Genomic DNA, 20,781 nt, shown 5'->3' with positions numbered 1-20,781 from the left:
GAGTTGGGGGAATCACTTGAGGTCAGGAGTTTGAGACCAGCCTGGCCAACATGGTGAAACCCAGTCTCTACTAAAAATACAAAAATTAGCCAGGTATGCTGGCATGTGCTTGTAGTCCCAGTTACTTGGGAGGCTGAGGCAGGAGAATCGCTTGAACTCAGAAGACAGAGGTTACAGTGAGCAGAGATTGTGCCACTGCACTCTAGCCTGAGTGACAAAGCAAGACTCTGTCTCAACAACAACAAGAAAAATTGCAGATTCATAGGCCTGATCCAATAATTAATGAGAATCTCTTGGGGTTCAGGAATCTGCACTTTTAACACACCCCATGTGATTCTGCTGTGCACTAAAATATGAATCACTGCTACATTTCCACAACCTTTAAGAACTAATTTGTGCTTCTCATTTTATTTGAAGATGGAGCCCTGACAGCAATGTTTGCTATGGCCTCCTTCTGCAGTCAGCCTGAAGCAAGGAGCTGGAGGTAGACAGGGCAAAGCTAAAAGATACCAAAACAGTATTATAAAAAGAAAATAATTTATCTTCAGATAGGCTCCAAACCCAATGTAGAATGTATGGATTTTGTTGTACTAAAGGAAATACACAAACCCTACTAAAAAGAATGCTGGCCAGGCACGGTGGCTCACGCCCATAATCCCAGCACTTTGGGAGGCTGAGGTGGGCAGATCACCTGAGTTCAGGAGTTCAAGACCAGCCTGACCAACATGGTGAAACCACATCTCTCCTGAAAATACAAAAATTAGCCAGTGTTGTGGCATGTGCCTGTAGTCCCAGCTACTCAGGAGGCTGAGGTGGGAGGATCACTTGAATCCAGGAGGTGGAGGTTGCAGTGAGCTGGGACCAAAAAAAAGAATGCTATGGATATTAACTGACAGAAGTACTAGAAGTACTATAATAGTAATGCTTTTAAAAGCGCATATAAGTTTATAATCATTTTGACATCTTAGATTTTAATGTAAGCTAAAATGGACAAGAAACAAAAAACAAAAATTTTTATGTCCAAGTGCTCTGCATCTCTGGAAAAAAAGTTCTTTGTTATTTTCCCAGGGTTATTATAATAATGCTAATTTACGTTTTTAGTTTTTTGTTGCTCTCTGCATCCAATAGTGCTGTAATTTTCTTTTCTTTTCTTTTCTTTTGAGATGGAGTCTCACTCTGTCACCCAGTCGGAAGTGTGGTAGCATGATTTTGGCCTACTGCAACCTCTGCCTCCCAGGTTCAAGCGATTCTCCTGCTTCAGCCTCCTTAGTAGCTGGGATTACAGGCGTCCACCACCATGCCTGGCTAATTTTTGCATTTTTAGTAGAGATGGGGTTTCACCATGTTGACCAGGTTGATCTGGAACATCTGACCTCAAGTGATCTGCCCTCCTCAGCCTCCCAAAGTGCTGGGAATACAGGCATGAGCCACCATGCCCAGCCCATGATTTGCCTTTTTAATAAAAAGCTGAGAGAATATTTTTTCCCATAACATGTCACCAAATTCCTTTTTCTCCTTTTGCAATTTCCAAATAACACTGGGAAATCACTCATATATACTCAATTCAATGGGGAGAGACAGCATGCTGACCTCTACATAGCATTAGAAATAAAAGCATGGTGGCTCATGCCTGTAATCCCAGCACTTTGGGCGACCAAGACAGGTGGATCACCTGAGGTCAGGAGTTCAAGACCAGCCTGACCAACATGGAGAAACCCCATCTCTACTAAAAAAAAATACAAAATTAGCCAGGCGAGGTGGCGCATGCCTGTAATCCCAGCTACTGAGGAGGCTGAGGCAGGAGAATCGCTAAAACCCGGGAGGCGGAGGTGTGGTGAGCAGAGATTGTGCCATTACATTGCAGCCTGGCCAACAAGAGCAAAACTCCATCTCAAAAAAAAAAAAAAGAAAGTAAAAAAGAAATATAAGCAATATCCCACATCATTAATGAAATAAAAACTACAAATTCATTCCCACAAAGAAAGATCCAAATGGCTAGATGCTTGATCTGAATCGTTGTTTCTTGTTATTTTCATGGCAACACTGCATTTTGTTTAATCACACGTGGTATTTTATAGCACTGATTTACGCAGTAGGCATAAATCATTGTGTCCACCTGCTACACACAATAAAACCCCAAACCAAAACAACAGTGATAATAACCATCATCCTCCCTCCTCCCCCTCAAAAAACCAAAAACACTTTCTCCAGTGCTAAGAATTAACTATTAACTATCATGCTAAATGCTTAAGGCTTAATGCATATTTCAAAACAACTGAAATCAAACCACAGCTTTTCTTCCAAATATACCTATACAGAGCAGATAATCAGAAGCAGACTCAAAGTGTCTCTGTACCCCTCCCCTTCCACTACCTGTCCATCTTCTTCACTTTTGGTATAAAATTTAGAATAACAGTTAAGAAAATCGATAAAACTGCTGAGGAAATTGGTGTTTGAAGAATTTTTCACAAAATCAGTATTTCCCAAATAAACTTTATTTTGCAAAGAATATCACGATATAGTCATGTAAATTTAAATATGGCACATTGAGCAGTATTGACGCAAATTATATAGTCACAGCACCACATAATGATGGTTTGGTCATCATACCGTATACATGATGGTGGCCCCATAGATTATAATGGAGTTGAAAAATTCCTGTCACCTGATAGGAATGTCTTGATCCTGACCCTGCATAGGCCTAGGCTAGTGTGTTTGTCTTTGTTTTTGACCAAAAAGTTTAAAAATTCAAAATTTAAATAGATAAAACCTTATGGATATAAATATTTTTGTATAGCTGTACAATGTTTGTGTTTTAAGCTGCATTATTACTAGAAGAGTCCAAAAATTGTTTTTAAATCAAAAAGTTTCTGAAGTAGAAAATGTACAGTAAACTAAGGTTACTTTTTTATTATTTCTATAAAAATTATAGAAAAAGAATTTCTTTTTTTGAGACAGAGTCTTGCTGTGTCGCCCAGCTGGAGTGCAGTGGTGCAATCTTGGCTCACTGCAACCTCTGCCTCCTGGGTTCAAGAAATTCTCCTGCCTCAGCCTCTCAGGTAGCTGGGACTACAGGCATGTGCCACCACACCCGGCAAATTTTTGTATTTTTAGTAGAGATGGGGTTTAACCATGTTTGCCTGGCTGGTCCATCCACCTCAGCCTCCCATAGTGCTGGGATTACAGACATGAGCCACCGTGCCCAGCCAGAAGAAAAATGTTTTTTATAAATTTCTTATAGCCTAAGTGAACAGTGTTTATAAAGTCTACAGTAGTGTATAGTAATGTCCTAAGCCTTTACATTCAGTTACCACTGACTTATCCAGAACAACTTCTAGTCCTGTAAGTTCCATTAATAAGTGCTCCATACAGGTGTACCATTTAAAATTTTTTTTTTTTGAGATAGGGTGTCACTGTCACCCAGGCTGGAGTGCAGTGGTGTGATCATGGCTCACTGCAGCCTTGACATTCCAGGTTCAGGTGATCCTCCAACCTCAGTTTTTGTATTTTTAGTAGAGACGGGATTTTGCTATGTTGCCCAGGCTGGTCTTAAACTCCTGGGCTCAAGTGATCCACCTGCCTCAGCCTCCCAAAGTGCTAGGATTGCAGGCGTGAGCCACTGCACCCAACCAGGTGTACCATTTTTTACAAAATCTTTTATAGATATTTTTATAGTATCTTTTCTATGTTTGGATAAACAAACACTTGCCATTGTGTTACAATTACCTACAAGATTCAGAATAGCAACATGCTGTAGCCTAGGAGCAATAGGCTATGTACATATCCTTAGGTATGTAGCAGGCTATGCCATCTAGGTGTGTGTACGTACACTCTATGATGTTCCCACAATGATGAAATCGCCTAATAAGACATTTCTCAGAGTGCATCTCCATCATTAAGCGAGGTATGACTGTACATGTAAAGTCACAGTTCATCTGATTATTCCCACTAATGGAAGGGTGCAAAGGTACAGCAAAAAAAAAAAAAAAAGCAGATAACTGAAAAACAACCATAACTTGTGCTTATGTTTTCATTTTATACTTGTGTCCAAATATTTAGATGAGACCTGATACAAATTCACAGGTTTTTAAAAATGCTGCCTGAGGCCAGGCATGGTGGCTCACACCTGTAATCCCAGCACTTTGGGAGGCCGAGGAGAGTGGATCATGAGGTCAAGAGATCAAGACCATCCTGGCCAACATGGTGAAACCCCGTCTCTACTAAAAATACAAAAATTAGCTGGGCATGGTGGCGTGCTCCTGTAGTCCCAGCTACTCAGGAGGCTGAGGCAGGAGAATTGCTTGAACCCGGGAGGCAGAGGTTGCAGTGAGTGGATATTGCGCCACTGCACTCCAGCCTGGTGCCTGGTGACAGAGCGAGACTCTTTCTCAAAAAAAAAAAAAAAAATGCTGCCTGAATAATCAAAACTCTTTTTACTTTTCTTGCCCTACTATAGATAACATCAGTAACGTTAATACAGAGTAGCATCATAGGACAAACTACTTTCCCTCCTCCCATCATAGAGCATAAGGCTCTCTGTATGAGGGCTTAAAACATTAGCAATGACTTAATAGTTTTCAACATACAGCTGATTTTGTTGGAGAACGGTGTTACAGTATAGTCTTCCTGAGAACTTTATGTTTTAGTGAGGAAAATGTTAATATATAATCAGTGAAAGTGGTCTACATATGATGTAATACTTGTTCATAACTCTGTTAAAACAACAAACGAGGATAAATAGAAATAAAAAGTAAAACACACCATGAACCTCTCATTGTTCAGGGCTTTTGAGGCAATTCAGAGCTAACTACAAGATTATGCTATGAAACTGGAGCCATTTCTATATCATAGTGAGAATTCTAATGAGCCAGAAACAGGCAGAAAACCATTTTCAGAGAATGAAGACTCAAAGATAAACAACAGAACAGCAAACTGAAGACAGAATTAGGCCCAATGAAACTTTTCACTTTTTTATTAGTAGAGGGCAGTAGAAGACGCTGAACTTGGGGACTGAATACTGGTTCTACAGGTTAGTGCTGACCCTGGCCATAACAATCAATCTTTTTGAATGATAATCTCCTCATTTATAAATTAGGCATAGTAAGCTCCACCAGCTTGTTTCATGACCTCAGAGCCATGAAAATCAAAGATAGTAATGCCCTTAATATCATTTTGTATACTATAAAGGGCTATTCTTAGAAAATGAAGATTTGATAACTTTTTTAAAAAAAGTATTAAAGATAAAAGCCAATTTAAAATAAAATTATAATTTTTTTTCTTTTTTTAAACCCAGGATAGGTGTTCAATAGTAGCTGCTGTAGATCCCCTTCCTTTTTTTTTTTTTTTTTTTTTTTTGAGATGGAGTCTTGCTCTGACACCCTTACTGGAGTGCAGTGGCATGATCTCAGTTCATTGCAACCTCTGCCTTGTCGGTGCTGTCTTCTCAGCCTCTCAAGTAGTAGCTGGGACTGCAGGTGTGCACCACCATGCCTGGCTAATTTTTGTATTTTTAGTAGAGATGGGGTTTCACCATGTTGGCCAGGTGGGTCTCAAATTCCTGACCTCAAGTGATCCACCCTCCTTGGCCTTCCAAAGTGCTGGGATTACAGGCATGAGCTGCCACGCCCGGCCCACTTCAGTTTTTGATGAGACAGAAATAGGAAAATGTAGACTGGTTTACTAATTTATCTTGTGATACAATGTTATTATAGTATAATATACTATAGACTACCCATTAAAGAACCAGGAAGGATAATCTGCTAGCCTTAAGAAGTAAACATTGAATGTAAATGTAACTCTCTACCTCATTTATAACATACTGGTACATTTTATTACAAAAAAGTCACACATAAATGATTTGTCCTATTTATCATAATAGGTCACCAGTCACTAGAAGCCAAACTTCATCCACTTAAGTCCTAGGTAGAATGTTTCAATGCATACATATTTATATACGTTATTAACCTTGTTTCTAACTTTGGCATTGCACATCTCCTTAGTAAAAAAGGCTTACTAGCCATTAACAAGTCAAGTCCAACAACCATTTTCCTCTGGTCCTCAAGCAGAGACTCAGAGCCAGTTGTTACAGACAAATTATTTCATTATAACATGAAAATAGCAAGCCTTGGGCTATTGCAAAAGGCTTTTCCAATGTTGATCTCTAACTTGGAGAAAATAGAGGAAAGCAGAAATATTGAGTGCTAATTTGTGCTATAACTTGGTCTCATGTCCTGGTATACTCCCAGTTGCAATATTTTAAATTTACAAATAAGAAAGTAAAACAAAGCTTCCTATCTGTAAAAGTGAAAAATAGTCCAGAAGTCTTCTATTCAAAGACAAATTAGATTTTTCTTCCCAATAACTTACCAGAAAGAAATGTATAGTTAGAAACCCTAAGGGGTTCTTTACATAGGGGTCAGAAAAAATAGATAAAAATAAAAAAACAAAGCAAGAAAGAACATTGTTAAAAAATAAAATATTCTTTAAAGATGACTGCCCTCTCTTAAAGATGAATGCTATATTAAATGGGTATACGTATCTCTATAACTCATCATGTTTATATGTAAATTCTCTGGCAGATATAAACCCATCTTTGTCTTCATCTTCTTTATCAAAAATATCTTCCACCAAAACATCATGATGACTTTCATTCACCACCGCACCATGTTTTTCAAACTCCTTCTTTAAATATGCTTTAACCTACAAAATAACAGATCTCATTAATAACTCGGATTCATAAGATACCCACACTGAGCCAATCAGTATCACAGACATGGACTAGTGGTTCATTTAACTAAATATACTAACTTCTAAACAACCATTTTATGACATAGTTCTAATGATAGTTAAAAAATTACAAGAAATTTTTTCCCTTAAAAAAAACTGTTGCTAAACTGCTACAGTGGAGACACAAAATATTGCTCAAAGGCAGGGCTGAGTGTAGTGGCTCAGGCCTGTTATCCCAGCTTTTTGGAAGTCAAGGTGGGAAGATCACTTGAGGTCAGGAGTTGGAGACCAGCCTGGCCAACATAATGAAACCCCGTCTCCACTAAAATAGGGAAAAAAGTTAGCCAGGCATGGTGGCGTGTTCCTGCAATCCCAGCTACTCAGGAGGCTGAGGCAGTTGAACAGCTTGAACTGGGGAGGCAGACGTTGCATTGAATAGAGATTGTGCTGCTATACTCCAACCTGGGCAACAGAGTGAGTCTCTCTCTCTCTCTCTCTCTCTCTCTCTCTCTCTCTCTCTATATATATATATATATACACATATATATATATACACACACATATATATACACACACACGCATTATATATATTATATATATACTGCTCTCTCTCTCTCTCTCTCTCTCTCTCTCTCTCTCTATATATATATATATATATATATATATTGCTCAAAGGCAAAGATAAAGCTTATGTTATGTACACAATTCTTACATAAGGCTTAAATTATTGGAAAATACCCAATGAGAACATACTACTTGTTCTTAATCTGAATCTAAATTACAGACGTTTCTCTTCTCTCTCTTTTTTTTTTTTTTTAGACAGAATCTTGCTCTGTCACCCAGGTTGGAGTGCAGTGGAACTATCTTGGCCCATTGCAACCTCTGCCTCCCAGGCTCAAGCAATCCTTCCACCTCAGATTCCCAGGGGTCTGGGACTATAGGCATGCACCACCACATCTGAATAACTTACATATTTTTTGTAGAGATGGGGTTTTGCCATGTTGCCCAGGCTGGTCTTGAACTCCTGGGCTCAAGCAATCCACCCCCCTTAGCCTCCCAAAGTGCTGAAATTAGAAGCATGAGCCACTGTACCCCATGGACACTTCTCTTAAAACTAGATTAAATAGTGGCATCTTTGACTTGAATAAATGTCTGCAAGTAGTGGGCCTTCTGGGTTTGGTTATGATCATGCCACACTGACAGTCCAGTCACAACCTTCCAGTCTCAGAAAATCAGGCCTGATAAGTACCTAGACTACAATTTTCCATTTTCATTTTATCTTCTTCTTCCTCTTCCTCTTTTTTTTTTTTTTTTTTTTTTTTTGAGATAGAGTCTAGCTCTCTTGCTCTGTCGCCCAGGCTGGAGTGCAGTGGTGGGATCTCAGCTAACCACAACCTCTGCCTCCCAGGTTAAAGTGATTCACCTGCCTCAGCCTTCCTAGTAGCTGAGACTACAGGCCCCTGCCACCATGCCTGGCTAATTTTTTCTTACTTTTAGTAGAGATGGGGCTTTCACCATGTTGGCCAGGCTGGTCTCAAACTCCTCCTAACCTCAGAAGATCCGCCTGCCTTGGCCTCCCAAAGTACTGAGATTACAGATGTTAAGCCACCATGCCTAGCCTCCACTTTCATTTCATTCATATGTTTAAAAATATAAGTATTGTTTTCAATTTCCCACAAGATTCACCACAATGCAAATCAGCCTATATTTTCATTTTTAATCATGTCATCTCTCTTCCTTCTGTTTAGACCAGCAATTTCAAATCCTCTCTCCCCCAACTTCCAAGAAGTATACATATAGTATATATTATTTTTAAGTCAAAGCGATTTAATGTAGTTGTTAAAAAAAGGGATGGGGGAGAGATGATGAAACTATGGATTAATGTAGAATGTATTTCTAGGATATATTGTTTGAATAAAGCAAAATGATAGTATGTATAGTTTGCTACCTTTTGTGTAAGAAAGGGGAAAATAAAAGTATGTATTTGGATTTGTAGAAAGAAACACTGATTAGAAACTAATAAAACTGGCCGGGTGCAGTGGCTCACGCCTGTAATCCCAGCACTTTGGGAGGCTGAGACAGGCAGATCATGAGGTCAGGAGATCAAGACCATCCTGGCCACATGGTGAAACCCCATCTCTACTAAAAATACAAAAATTAGCTGGGTGTGGTGGCACGTGCCTGTAGTCCCAGCTACTCGGGAGGCTGAGGCAGGAGAATTGCTTGAACCCGGGAGGTGGAGGCTGCAGTGGGTAGAGGCTGCAGTGGGCGGAGGCTACAGTGGGCCAATATTGCTCCACTGTACTCCAGCATGAGCAACAGAGTGAGACTCTGTCTCAAAAAAAAAAAAAAGAAAAAGAAAGAAACTAATAAAACTGAGCTGGGTGCAGTGGTGCATGACTGTACATAGCAAGATCTCATATCTACAAAAAAAAAAGCAAAAATAAAGAAACCAAAAAACAGAAATAAAAAAGTAATTAATAAAACTGGATATGGGGCTAACAGAAGAGGATATGAGTAGAAGAAAGACTTTTAAAATTATGTAAGTAATAGAGACAAGGTCTTGCTATGTTGGCGAGGTTGGTCTTGAACTCTTGGCCTCAAGCAGTCCTCCCACCTAAGCCTTCCAAAATGCTAGGATTACAAGTGTTAGCCACCTTGCCCAGCCAAGACTTTTAAATAAATATCTTTTTGCCAGGTGTGGTGGTTCACGCCTGTAATCCCAGCACTTTGGGCGGCCAAGGCAGGCGGATCACAAGATGAGGAGTTCAAGACCAGCCTGGCCAACATGGTGAAACCCCATCTCTATTAAAAATACAAAAATTAGCTGGCATGATGGTGCATCTATTTGGGAGGCTGAAGCAGAATAATTGCTTGAATCCAGGAGGCAGAGGTTGCAGTGAGCCGAGATTGCGCCACTGCACTTCAGTCTGGGCAACAGAACAAGACTCTGTCTCAGGAAAAAAAATAAAAATAAAAATAAATAATAAAATACCTTTTTGTTTTGAACCATGTGACTGTGTTGTATATTCAAAATTATTTAATAAAAAGGAATTAAAATTTATCTTGGATGGAAGAAAAAGGCATATGACTGGTAACACTATGAGGTGTTATAAATTTAGTGACTGTGGATCATGATCCCCTGGTTCATAACAATTTGGCTTATCCAAGACTTAATCATTTCCTGGACAGTAGAATGAAATTGATCAAAGTATAGAAGGGACTCGATATCTGACCAGCCAGGACAGAATGGAGTGTTAGTAGATAAAAAACATAGGGATAAATATCTACCTCCACTTCTTTCTTCACAGTATCCAGCCTAAGAGAGATATGTGTAGCAATGGCTGTGAAAGCCTGATTATAAGGAGAAGCCTCTTCTTCCTTTTTCTTTACCCAAAGGCTCAGACTTTGATGGAGCTGGAGGTCCCCTGCTATTGAAAACCCAGGCTGGAGTCTCCTTTCTCTGGGGCAACCCGAACAAAACTGAGCATGTAAGTTGCTTGCTGTTAATTGCTAGGAAAGTACTACAAGATGTATTGAACAGCCAGTCTACAGTTTTAACAGAAACTGTCCACATGAGATATTTCTCAGGACAGCTAGCTGCTTATACAGTAACTCCAGATAGAAACTGTCTTGGCAAAATGGTTCTTTCAAAGACCCAAGGGTAAGGATAAGATACAGTGGACCCTAAGCATTGGGAAGAAGAAAGCAAAAGATTGAATGGTGCTTTTTGTCTTAATATATTTCTCTCCAAAACAATAATTTACTATGAAAAAATCCAATTTCAAAGCATCACTATTTTAAGAAAACTATGTTACCTAAATACAATTTTAAATATATATATTTATTTTAAAATTGAGTTACATGTAATCCCAGCACTTTGGGAGGCCGAGACGGGTGGATCACGAGGTCAAGAGATCGAGACCGTTCTGGTCAACATGGTGAAACCCCGTCTCTACTAATACAAAAAATTAGCTGGGCATGGTGGCGCGTGCCTGTAATCCCAGCTACTCAGGAGGCTGAGGCAGGAGAATTGCCTGAACCCAGGAGGCGGAGGTTGCGGTGAGCCGTGATCGCACCATTGCACTCCAGCCTGGGTAACGAGCAAAACTCCGCCTCAAAAAAAAAAAAAAAAAAAAAAAAAAAAATTGAGTTACAAAACAGAAACAAACAAACAAACATACCAAAAAAAAAAAAAACAAAAAAAAACCCCAAATAACACCACAAAAAAAAGTAGAAAGGGGAGTAGGAAAGGTCACCTCATCTTTAGAGAGTTTCCAGTCATCGTTAAGATCCATTTCTTGGAATGATTCATGGGATCTTGGTCCATTTCGAATCTCCAGGAGATCAATATTAAATATCAGTGTACTTTCTGGGGGAATTTTACCTGACATGAGGAGAGAAGGCAGACAGTTTTAAAAGATCCAAAGTTTTAATAATAGAAAATTTATGGTGATGGACAAAGTATTTTTTTAACTGCATTAAAGAGCCTTCCTAAGATTGTCATATATGATGAAAATTATGTATATTATATTTTACTCAAAATAGAGTAAAAGAAGAAATAATATAAACTAGCAGACCAAAAGCATTCTATCTTTGGCTTAGCAATTAAAATATAAATATATGTATACACACATGCAACACATATACATACACAGAGATGTATCTAATGGCTTGGGTATTAAATTTCTAATATAATTAATATATTACATATTATATGTCAAAAAGGACTTAAAGCGTTTTATAAAATTTAGAGTTAAGTATATTACAAGTAGCAAAGTAACTTTTCAGTCAGAAAGTCCTGACCTAGAAATTCATGTAGTATTGCCATTTCTACCACTGGAAGGCATTTCTAGCCACATAATTGAGTGAGCTCTGGTGTCACACTGTCTGGGACTGAAGTTTACATTTGCCCATCTCTAAGCCTCAATTTCCTCATCTATAAAATCTAGACAATAAATTTCCTACCTCAAGAGTCTGTTGGAAGGATAAAGGGAGAAAAATCCATGCAAAATACTTAGCATTAAGCTTGACAAATAGTAAACTCTCAAATCATGTTATTGCGGTATAATTTTCTTACACGCTTTAAAAATAATGCAGGAAGGTTTAACAATTTCAAAAAGTTAGGCAACACTACCTCTGACATAGAACATTATATATATGTTGAAGACATTTCAAGGGAGGGGAGAAATTAAAATGAATTTCTGAGAAGGGAGATGAAAAATCTTTAAAAGTGAAAAGGGCTTTATTAAAGTCCCAGGAACCTAAAACAAACAAACAAAAACACCCACCTGTGGACTATGGACAATTTTTTTTATACTTTTTTTTTTATAACTATATTTAACATACAGGTCTGGGTAAACATGTTAAGTATTTCTTAGTCATCCTCACCCCATCCCACATATTTCCATGAAAGAACATTCATAAGTTTCAAAGAGAAGACTTACAAAGTGTGTTGAAGCTGACCATTCCAGATCTAGACAGAGATGCGACATGCACTAGGTTGTTGATAAAACTTGTGTCTTTCCAAAAGAGGCATGCAAGCATGTACTAAAAGACTACAAAATTAGTGTTAAATACAGATTAGAAGAATTAGTTTCATGGCATTCAGTTTGAGGAGATGACTCAAATTTAGATCTCTACTTATTGTGAAGTAAATTTGAGTTAAATATAGTATGAAAAAGAGTAATGGACTAATACAATGTACAGTAGTCCCCCCTTGGGTATCTCCCAAGAACTCCATTGGATGCCTGAAACCACGTATAGTACCAAATCCTATATGAACAATGCTTTTTCCTATACATGCATATCTGTGATAAAGTTTAATTAATAAAATAAGAAGAGTAAGAGACTAAAAATAATAAAATAGAATAATTACAACAACATATCATAATAAAATTTATATGAATGCGATCTATCTCTCATTCTTAAAATACCTTAATACGTTCAGACTGCAGTTGCCCACAGGTAACTAAAACTGTAGAAAGTGAAACCACAGGTAAGGGGGGACTACTGTATATAAATATTAAAGGTGAGACAATAGAGATACAATGAAAAAATTCTCAGCATCAGAAAAAATTTTCTAGATACTTGGTTTTCTTCTCTACAGGATTTTTTTTTTTTTTTTTTTTGAGATGGAGTTTTGCTCTGTCACCAGGATAGAGTGCAGCAGCGTGATCTCAGCTCACTGCAACCTCCACCTCCTGGGTTCAAGCAATTCTCCTGCCTCAGCCTCCCGAGTAGTTGGGACTAGAGGTGTGTGCCACCATGCCCAACTAATTTTTTTGTATTTTTACTAGAGACAGGTTTTCACCATATTGGTCAGGATGGTCTCGATCTCCTGACCTCGTGATCCACCTGCCTATCTCCCAAAGTGCTGGGATTACAGGTGTGAGCCACTGCACCCGGCCTCTAATGAGGATTACAACTAAAATAAGAATTGAATTTGGTTAGTAAATCTTATCCTACAAACAAGATTTGTATAGCTAGTTCCATTTTGGAATATATAATGCTTCCTATATGGCATCTGTTTTCCTTCTCAGGAAATGGGCTGGGAATCCTGACCCCTCACTTTGTCAATGGTTAACCTTAGACTTCAGGATGCTATGAAGTCTATATTTACACTATATCAGAGTGGTCGTCTGTCTGGTTCTGATGACTACTTAAACATTTTTTTCTTCATTACATAAGTAATACATGCTTATTGTAGAGCAGATACTCAGATGATAAAACCAGAAATAAATATGATTCCCAGTATCACAGTCTATTGTTAACATTCTTATTTATTTCCTTGTGATTCACTTTCTATGTATATGTACTTTTTCCTATATTTACTATCATATTATATATACAATAGGTTTATTTTCTATTTTTATATATTAATTATTTCACACTTTTGGATATAATTTTTAAAATGTTTGGAAATGCCATTTTAAACAACTGGGTTATAGTTTATTTAGCTAAATTCTTATCATTATACCACTTAGGACAGTTCCAATTTTTTGCTATTAGAAACAATGCGGTGATGGACATCCCTGTTCACAAATCTTTTTCCTGATATCTAATTATTCCCTTAGGTTAGATTCCAATAAGGGAATTATAGGATAAATGCATATAGACATCTTCAAGTCTCTCTCTTTTTTTTTTTTTTCTTTTTTGAGATGGAGTCTCTCTCTGTTACCCAGGCTGGAGTACAGTGGCATGATCTTGGCTCATTGCAACCTCTGCCTCCCAGTTTCAAGCAATTCTTCTGCCTCAGCCTCCTGAGTAACTGGGATTATAGGCATATACCACCACATTCAGCTAATTTTGTATTTTTAGTAGAGACAAGGTTTCATCATGTTGGCCAGACTGGTCTCGAATTCCTGACCTCAGGTGATCCACCCTCCTTGGCCTCCCAAAGTGCTGGGATTACAGGCATGAGCCACCACGCCTGGCCTCCTGATACATATCACGAAGCAGCTCTTTGGAAAGTTGCGGGGGTTCTCACTTGAACACCAGTGTATATCTCTTGCCCTGAAAAACTAGTACAAAAGCTGTCTGGGCAAGGTAGCCAGCTTGCTTCTCTGCTTTGTGACACAGGGAAAATTAAATTCATTTCATGTCACTCTATGATTTTTTAAAATACATTAAAAGCTTTATAAATAAATTTTAAAATGGGAATGAAAAGAACTCCCAATAAAAGTTTGCGTGGGAGACTTAATATTTGTGAAGTTCAACTCATACAATCCACATCTGAAATGCATTCAATGCTTTAATAATCTATATTTCAAATGTTCGACTTGTCCAAACTCTTATGTTAAGGGAACGAACTTTCTGCATTGTTAAAATAAATTGGTGAGTTTCAGTTTGGGAGGATGAGAATGTTCTGAAGATGGATAGTGGTGATGGTTCCATGATAATGTGATGTATTTAATGCCACTGAATTGTGTACTTAAAAATGGTTCAAATGAAAAATTTTCTCTATATTTTATCACAATTAAAACAACCCACCATATTGGTGAACAGTATTAACAGACCTCCATGTTCTTTTTTCATTGTTAGCATCATTGCCCATTTAGATATTATGGCCTTAAACTGGCCATTTCTTTCTTTTTCTTTCTTTCTTTTTTTTTTTTTTTGAGATGGAGTCTTGCTCTGTCGCCCAGGCTGAAGTGCAATGGCTTGATCTCGGCTCACCACAACCTCCACCTCCCAGGTGATTCTCCTGCCTCAGCCTTTCGAGTAGCTGGGATTACAGGCATGCGCTACCATGCCTGGCCAATTTTGTATTTTTAGTAGAGACGGAATTTCTCCATGTTGGTCAGGCTGGTCTCGAACTCCCGATTTCAGAAGATCCACCCGTCGGGGTCTCTCAAAATGCTGGGATTACAGGCCTGAGCCACCGCACCTGGCCATTAAACTGGCCATTGCAATTGATAATCAAGACAGTTGCTAAAGGAATATATGCCCTCTGTTAACTTCTAGGAAAAAAAAAAAGTTGTAGTGACTCTAACTTCTGTCTCCTAATCCAGAGAACAACTCTAGCGCTATCGTAAGAATATAAGTGCTATTACCTTTTCCTTCTTTTCCATATCCCAGGGCCGGAGGGATGATGAGCTTTCTCTTCTCTCCTACACACATTCCTTTTAAGCCCTGGTCCCAACCTTTGAGAGCCTCCAGGATGCCCAGGGTAAACCAAATGGGCTGACCATTGTTATGTTTATGACTATGATAAAAAGAAAACACATAACTCTTTATTAACTCTAAAAAAATTTCTTTAGTGGATTTTTCCACCAATAAGTGGTTAAGTTTATTAGTTTAAAAATTAATAATAACAGCTATTCTGTATTTGCACAAATACACACACCTCCAAGTCAAGTTTATAGGAATTCAATTCGCTGCCCATCTTTCTTGATGCAAATTTCACATACTTGACAGGGCTTGAGAAAGACAGAGGAAATAATAAAAACACTTAACAACCATTTGAACATTTGTTGTATACCAGGAATCATTCTAATTTTTTTTCCCTCTTAACCCTTACAATAAGCCTATAATGTAGGCACCATTATTACCCCATTGTACAGATGAGGAAACACAGGTTAAGTGTTCCAGTCTTTAAACCTAACTCCAAAGTTCAAGGTCTTAACCACAAAGTTATGTTGTTTCAGGATGGCCACTAGGTTGTAGAATAGGCAGAAAATAATGGAAAATGGCTGAGTTTGGGAAGGAGATTGAAAGGCTAAGGAGAATTTACTGCCAACACATGTGGGTCCATATACACATAGATACGGAGAGTCAGAAGCACAGTGTCTTATATCCTGCCTACAGACTTTCCTTAGCTATGGCCTGCTGATGGCTCTAACAGGTAGAAAAGGCTGCTTTCATCTCTAAATCCCCACTCAGACCCCAGCCCAGTTCCCTCCTCAGGGGTCTACAATGGGGCTATATAGGAAAGTCTGGAAAAAGAGTGGCCCCTCAAGGACTGGTGTGTTAGTCCATTTTTATATTGCTGTGAAGAATACTAAAGACTGGGTAACTTATAAAGAAAAGGAGATTTAATGGACTTGCAGTTCTATATGGCTGGGGAGGCCTCACAATCACGGCAGAAGGCAGAGGAGGAGCAAAGGCACATTTTACATGGTGGCAGACAAGAATGAATGTGCAGAGGAACTGCCTTTTATAAAACCATCAGATCTTGTGAGACTTACTATCACAAGAACAGCATGGGGAAAACCTGCCCCCATGATTCAATTACGTCCTACCAGGTCCCTCCCACAATAGGTGGGGATTATGGGAGCTACAATTCAAGATAAGATTTGGGTGGGGACACAGCTGGACAATATCAACTGGGGAGGAGGGAAATAGAATGTCCTGGCTTATGAACTGAAGGAAGTCTAACCCAGGAAAACCAACCTGCCTAACTACTTACTTACAGGGAGGCTTGAGGGCTGAGTAATGCCTGATCCCTACTTAGCTCCCTTTCAGTGCAATAAGAAAAATATTCTATTCAAGGATATTTTGTAGGTGAGAAAAAGAAGTCACTGTACTAGGCTTCATGAGTACCATGGTTACTAAATCTAGATAATGCCATTTTTTCCTGTAATTTTGCCCAATGATCAAAGTAACAAAATGACAACTGAAGAAAATTTGGGAATGCTAGAAAAGAAAAAAGAAGGAGGAAACATTCTACTACTCATCACTGACTACAACTTTAGCACATTTCTTGTTAGGGCTAAACAATTTACCCATAGACTATGATTCTAGAGATGGCAAATGTGCTTACAGACTGATCATTTGATGGTATTTCTTCATGATGCTTACAATTAGCAGCTTCTGACCATTTACATGGAGGCTGCATGATAACAGTCCCCTCATCAGATATTAGAACTTAGCAGCAAACTGCTAAATAATATTCCATGGCTACCATCAAAGTCAGAACAGGTTTTTGGTTCAGAGATCTGAAATAAACCAGACTCAGTCTAAAAGAGATCAGACTAAAAATAAGACTGTAGCTGAATATCAAAATGCAAATCACATCATTTAATGTCCCCTGTGGCATTCACCTAGTTGACAAGAAGAAAGACCTGTTGAGAATTCTAAGGCAAGCCATCTTTCTGGAACTTTTTCCCAGGGCTAACAGTTCAGAGAAGAGTGCCATTCATTCTCCCAACCCTCAAGACAGACCAGGTCTGAATGCCCAGTAAAGGCAGTTATTAGAAAACTAGGTCTAGGATGGGCTATGAAGCTTCACTGTTTTAATTCATGTCATTCCCTCTACCTGCAAAATCCTTCCTCTCCGATTTTCCCCCTGGAAACTCCACCCATCTTCCAAGGCGCATTTCAATTATGGTCTCTGAGAAGTCTTTCCTTTTCCCCACCCCATGGAGCATAACTACTTCCAGGCCCAGTTACGCTTTGCTAGCACTTTGAATATTCTGTACTTTGTATCACTGCAATATTTACTCGTCTTCCTCCCACCTGCAGATGGTGTACTGTTAGAGGACAAGAACCTGCTCCTAGCCATCTTTGCGTCTCCAGGGCCTGACTTGTGACCATCCAATAAGAGTTTGATAGATAGACAGATGAATGGATAGATGAGTATGATTAGAAGCCAAAATTTCTGAATCTCCCTAGCACCAAGCAAATGGCTTAACATAAAGGAAATGCTCACTAAATACTTTCATAATGGAATGAATGGAACCAATGCCTAATTGGAAATCATTAGGCTTGTAAACCATTTCCATATTGCAATTTCTTTGTTTATAGAACAGAAACGATAGTGTAACCATCTGAAAATCCTTCACCTAAACTTCCACAACCACACGAACCTCATCAATGAAGTCTTTCTGGAAAGAAGCAAATGACAAATCATGATCCTGTGCCTTGACCAAAATATCATCTGTCAGAATAAAAGTTAAGTAGGTCAGTGAAACAGCATCAGTATATCCTTTAACAGATAAATAAGTGATTGCGTAGTTTGCTTTTGAAGTCGCTATGAAAAGTTTTAGGTGAACATCACCTACACCACGTTAAAAAGGGAATCAAGTCATTTTCCCTAAGAAATGGAGTTTGAGATATGAGAATTCTTTTGAGCTTTTTCTACTTATTGCCCAATTATACACTCAGATATATTTCTGCAATGTTTCAAAGATTCCAATTCTAATTTTTATAATAAAAAAATTAACAGCCTTTTCCAGACCACGTTTCCAATGACACCTTCCGAGGCCTCGCTCGCTATAAAACTGGCTTTAAACAATTTTCTTCCCCAAAGAAAGAAATAAGATATTTCGGTTTGTAAAAGAGGTAAAACCAGGTACAAGCCACCTTTCCTGCTGGAGAGCTGGCATAAGTGAGTGGATTCTTGATTACTATTTTACCTACGGGGCATAATTACTTACGTGGAGTGAAACAAGGAGCCGTCCTTTTCTAAGTAGCCTTCATAGTGCACCAACATCAAATCTCCTCCTTTGGTCTTGCGATGGCAGATGAATGGTTTCTGGAGAACTTCAATTTTCACTTCTGGTTCAGGGATCAGAGCCCCAATCAAAGAAGTGATGAACAGCGTCAAGACCGTGTTCCACAAGAAAAGCCTCATGTTGCTGAAGCAGGAAAGAAGTCCCTACGAAAGCAGCGAAAGGGCCCTCAACTTCATAGATTTAAGAGCTTAGTTCAAGGCTTAGGGATAACGGCCTCAGGCAAGTTCAGGACTTCCCCTTGTTAGAAGACGTGGCACATTTACTACCAACTACTTTCTCACGGGGCCCGAACCCACCTTTAAAGAGTTAAGCCCAAACGTAACCATGGCAGGCTCTTATAACGCGGCCGCCTGGGAAGCGCGGCCTCCCATTGGCTTTTTCTGCTGTCCTTCAGGCAGCCCTCAAGCCAATGACGCTGCAACGATGGAATTTACATCCCAGTCGAGCCGGGCACTAGCCAAGCGGCGGATCATGCCGTTTGGGTCCTAGAGCCCGGCGGATTTCAGAATTTAACCAGCAAGGATTTGGGGCGAGGGGCGAGGGGCGAGGGGCGGGGCGCAGAGCAAACCGGAAACTCCGCCAGCTGATTTATCTCTGTGAAGAGCCCCGCTGAGAGAGGTAGGAAGAGTCCCGGGGGCGCGGTGAAACCGTCGGAGTTCCAGGAAAGACTCGTTTACTCTCGCCGTTGGAGAGCGGCCCTCCAATATGCTACAATCCTAGGATGTTGAAGGATTTCGCTATTGCTCATAAACTGTAAAGACTTAGATAGTGCTTTAGGGTTCACAAAGCGCGTTCCTGTTGCATAAACCTCACTACAATCAGTAAGACAGGCTCTTTTTTTCCATTTAAAAGAGAAGTAAATTTAGACTAGGAGAGATTAACTGTCCTGCTTAAAGTTGTTTGGCCCCGAAGCAGATGAGCTCAGCCTTCAAACCAGGTCTGATTCATTCCACGGCCCCACGTAATGTTATGGCTGCTAACAATTTATCCTTTAAGTTACCTTAGAGGGTAAATAATGAGTTACGACGTGCAGACTTCCGGATTAAAGAAGAAATGGTAATCATGGTTACGAATTACACAGCCTCATTTTAGTTTACATTTTCTAATTTTACATTTTTCGCCTAAGTTCTAAAGCAATACAGTTCTTTGTATCCAATTTGGAATAAATTGGAAAGCACTAAAGTAGGTTATCCAGATAAAATTGGAGAGTCGAATTAAGTTTGAATTTCAGATACATAACAAATAATTGTTTTGCATTTTTATTTATTAAATCAGGCAACCTTACACTAAAGAAAAAGAAAGATCGCCGATACCACCACCTGCTGCAAATAATCCTCTTAATATTTTGGTGCATGCTTCTATGACATATACCTAAAGCGATTTTAAACATATCGTACTCTGTGTGTGTGTGTGTGTGTGTGTGTGTGTGTGTTGTACTCATTTCTCACCTTCTCTTTCCACTTAATCTGTAGTTAACATTTTTCCTGGTCAAATATCCTTAGCACAGTGCATTTTGGCACTCTGTGTACATAGGGATCCCCCTGGAGTTCTTGCTTAAAATGCAGATTTTGATTCTGGAGGTCTGGAGTGGGTGCAAGATTCTGCATTTCTAACAAGCTCTTAGGTGATGTCAATGCTCCAGGTAAGTGGACCTACCGAGATCTTAGAGTTTGGACCACACCTGTTTACACTGGCCTCATAGTACTCCACCCTGAAATTCCCATTATCTCTTTACGCCCTGTTATTGGCTACCTGAAGTGCGTGAGATCAATTAGGCAGCTCTGGAACAAGAATAGGGACTAGAGCTCAAGGAATATCGTGAGAGGTTACGTAGACACTCCCCCGGGCACCATTTACAGTCCTCACTGTGCCCCACACGTGTCTCAGGGGCTTCCCTCCTCTCATCGCCTACTCCCAAGTTCGCGTCCCAGGACTCAATTTCCCTGTGGGCCTTTCCGGCAAAGTCGGCCCCGCCGTCGCCGCCGCCGCCGCCGCCGCCGCGAAATCCCGGAGTGGATTTTGGGAAGGGGGCGCGCGAGCGGCGCACCGGGCATGCGCGAGCGCGTCCCGGGCCCGGCGGGTAGAGGGTTCAGGTAGC

At 39.5% G+C, this 20,781-nt stretch overlaps 1 protein-coding gene across 1 annotated transcript; it reads right to left on the bottom strand.

The window, feature by feature from the left end:
• Positions 1–2,473: 2,473 nt before the first annotated feature.
• Positions 2,474–18,983, bottom strand: FKBP14 (FKBP prolyl isomerase 14). The gene is made up of 4 exons (XM_064380521.1): positions 18,606–18,983; positions 15,282–15,433; positions 10,986–11,113; positions 2,474–6,699 (listed from the first exon to the last, which is right to left on the bottom strand). Exons 1-4 carry the CDS (start codon positions 18,800–18,802, stop codon positions 6,541–6,543), a joined length of 636 nt encoding a protein of 211 aa, XP_064236591.1. The 5' UTR covers positions 18,803–18,983; the 3' UTR covers positions 2,474–6,540.
• Between the last annotated feature and the right edge of the window lie 1,798 nt (positions 18,984–20,781).

This window comes from Aotus nancymaae, unplaced genomic scaffold (assembly GCF_030222135.1).
Source record: "Aotus nancymaae isolate 86718 unplaced genomic scaffold, 86718_ANA_hifiasm-v0.15.2.pri h1tg000025l, whole genome shotgun sequence".
Lineage (NCBI taxonomy): Eukaryota > Metazoa > Chordata > Mammalia > Primates > Aotidae > Aotus > Aotus nancymaae.
The sequence above is the reverse complement of the archived record's forward strand: the minus strand, read 5'-3'. Positions and strand labels throughout refer to the sequence as shown.

Excerpts from the sequence above, each read along its gene's own strand:
- FKBP14 (XM_064380521.1), bottom strand. The coding sequence starts at position 18,802 with ATGAGGCTTTTCTTGTGGAACACGGTCTTGACGCTGTTCATCACTTCT. Across the intron at positions 15,434-18,605 it reads GGCTCCTTGTTTCACTCCAC|TCATAAACATAACAATGGTC; the intron begins GTAAGTAATTAT and ends TTTTTATCATAG. Across the intron at positions 11,114-15,281 it reads ATATGGAAAAGAAGGAAAAG|GTAAAATTCCCCCAGAAAGT; the intron begins GTAATAGCACTT and ends TCCTCATGTCAG.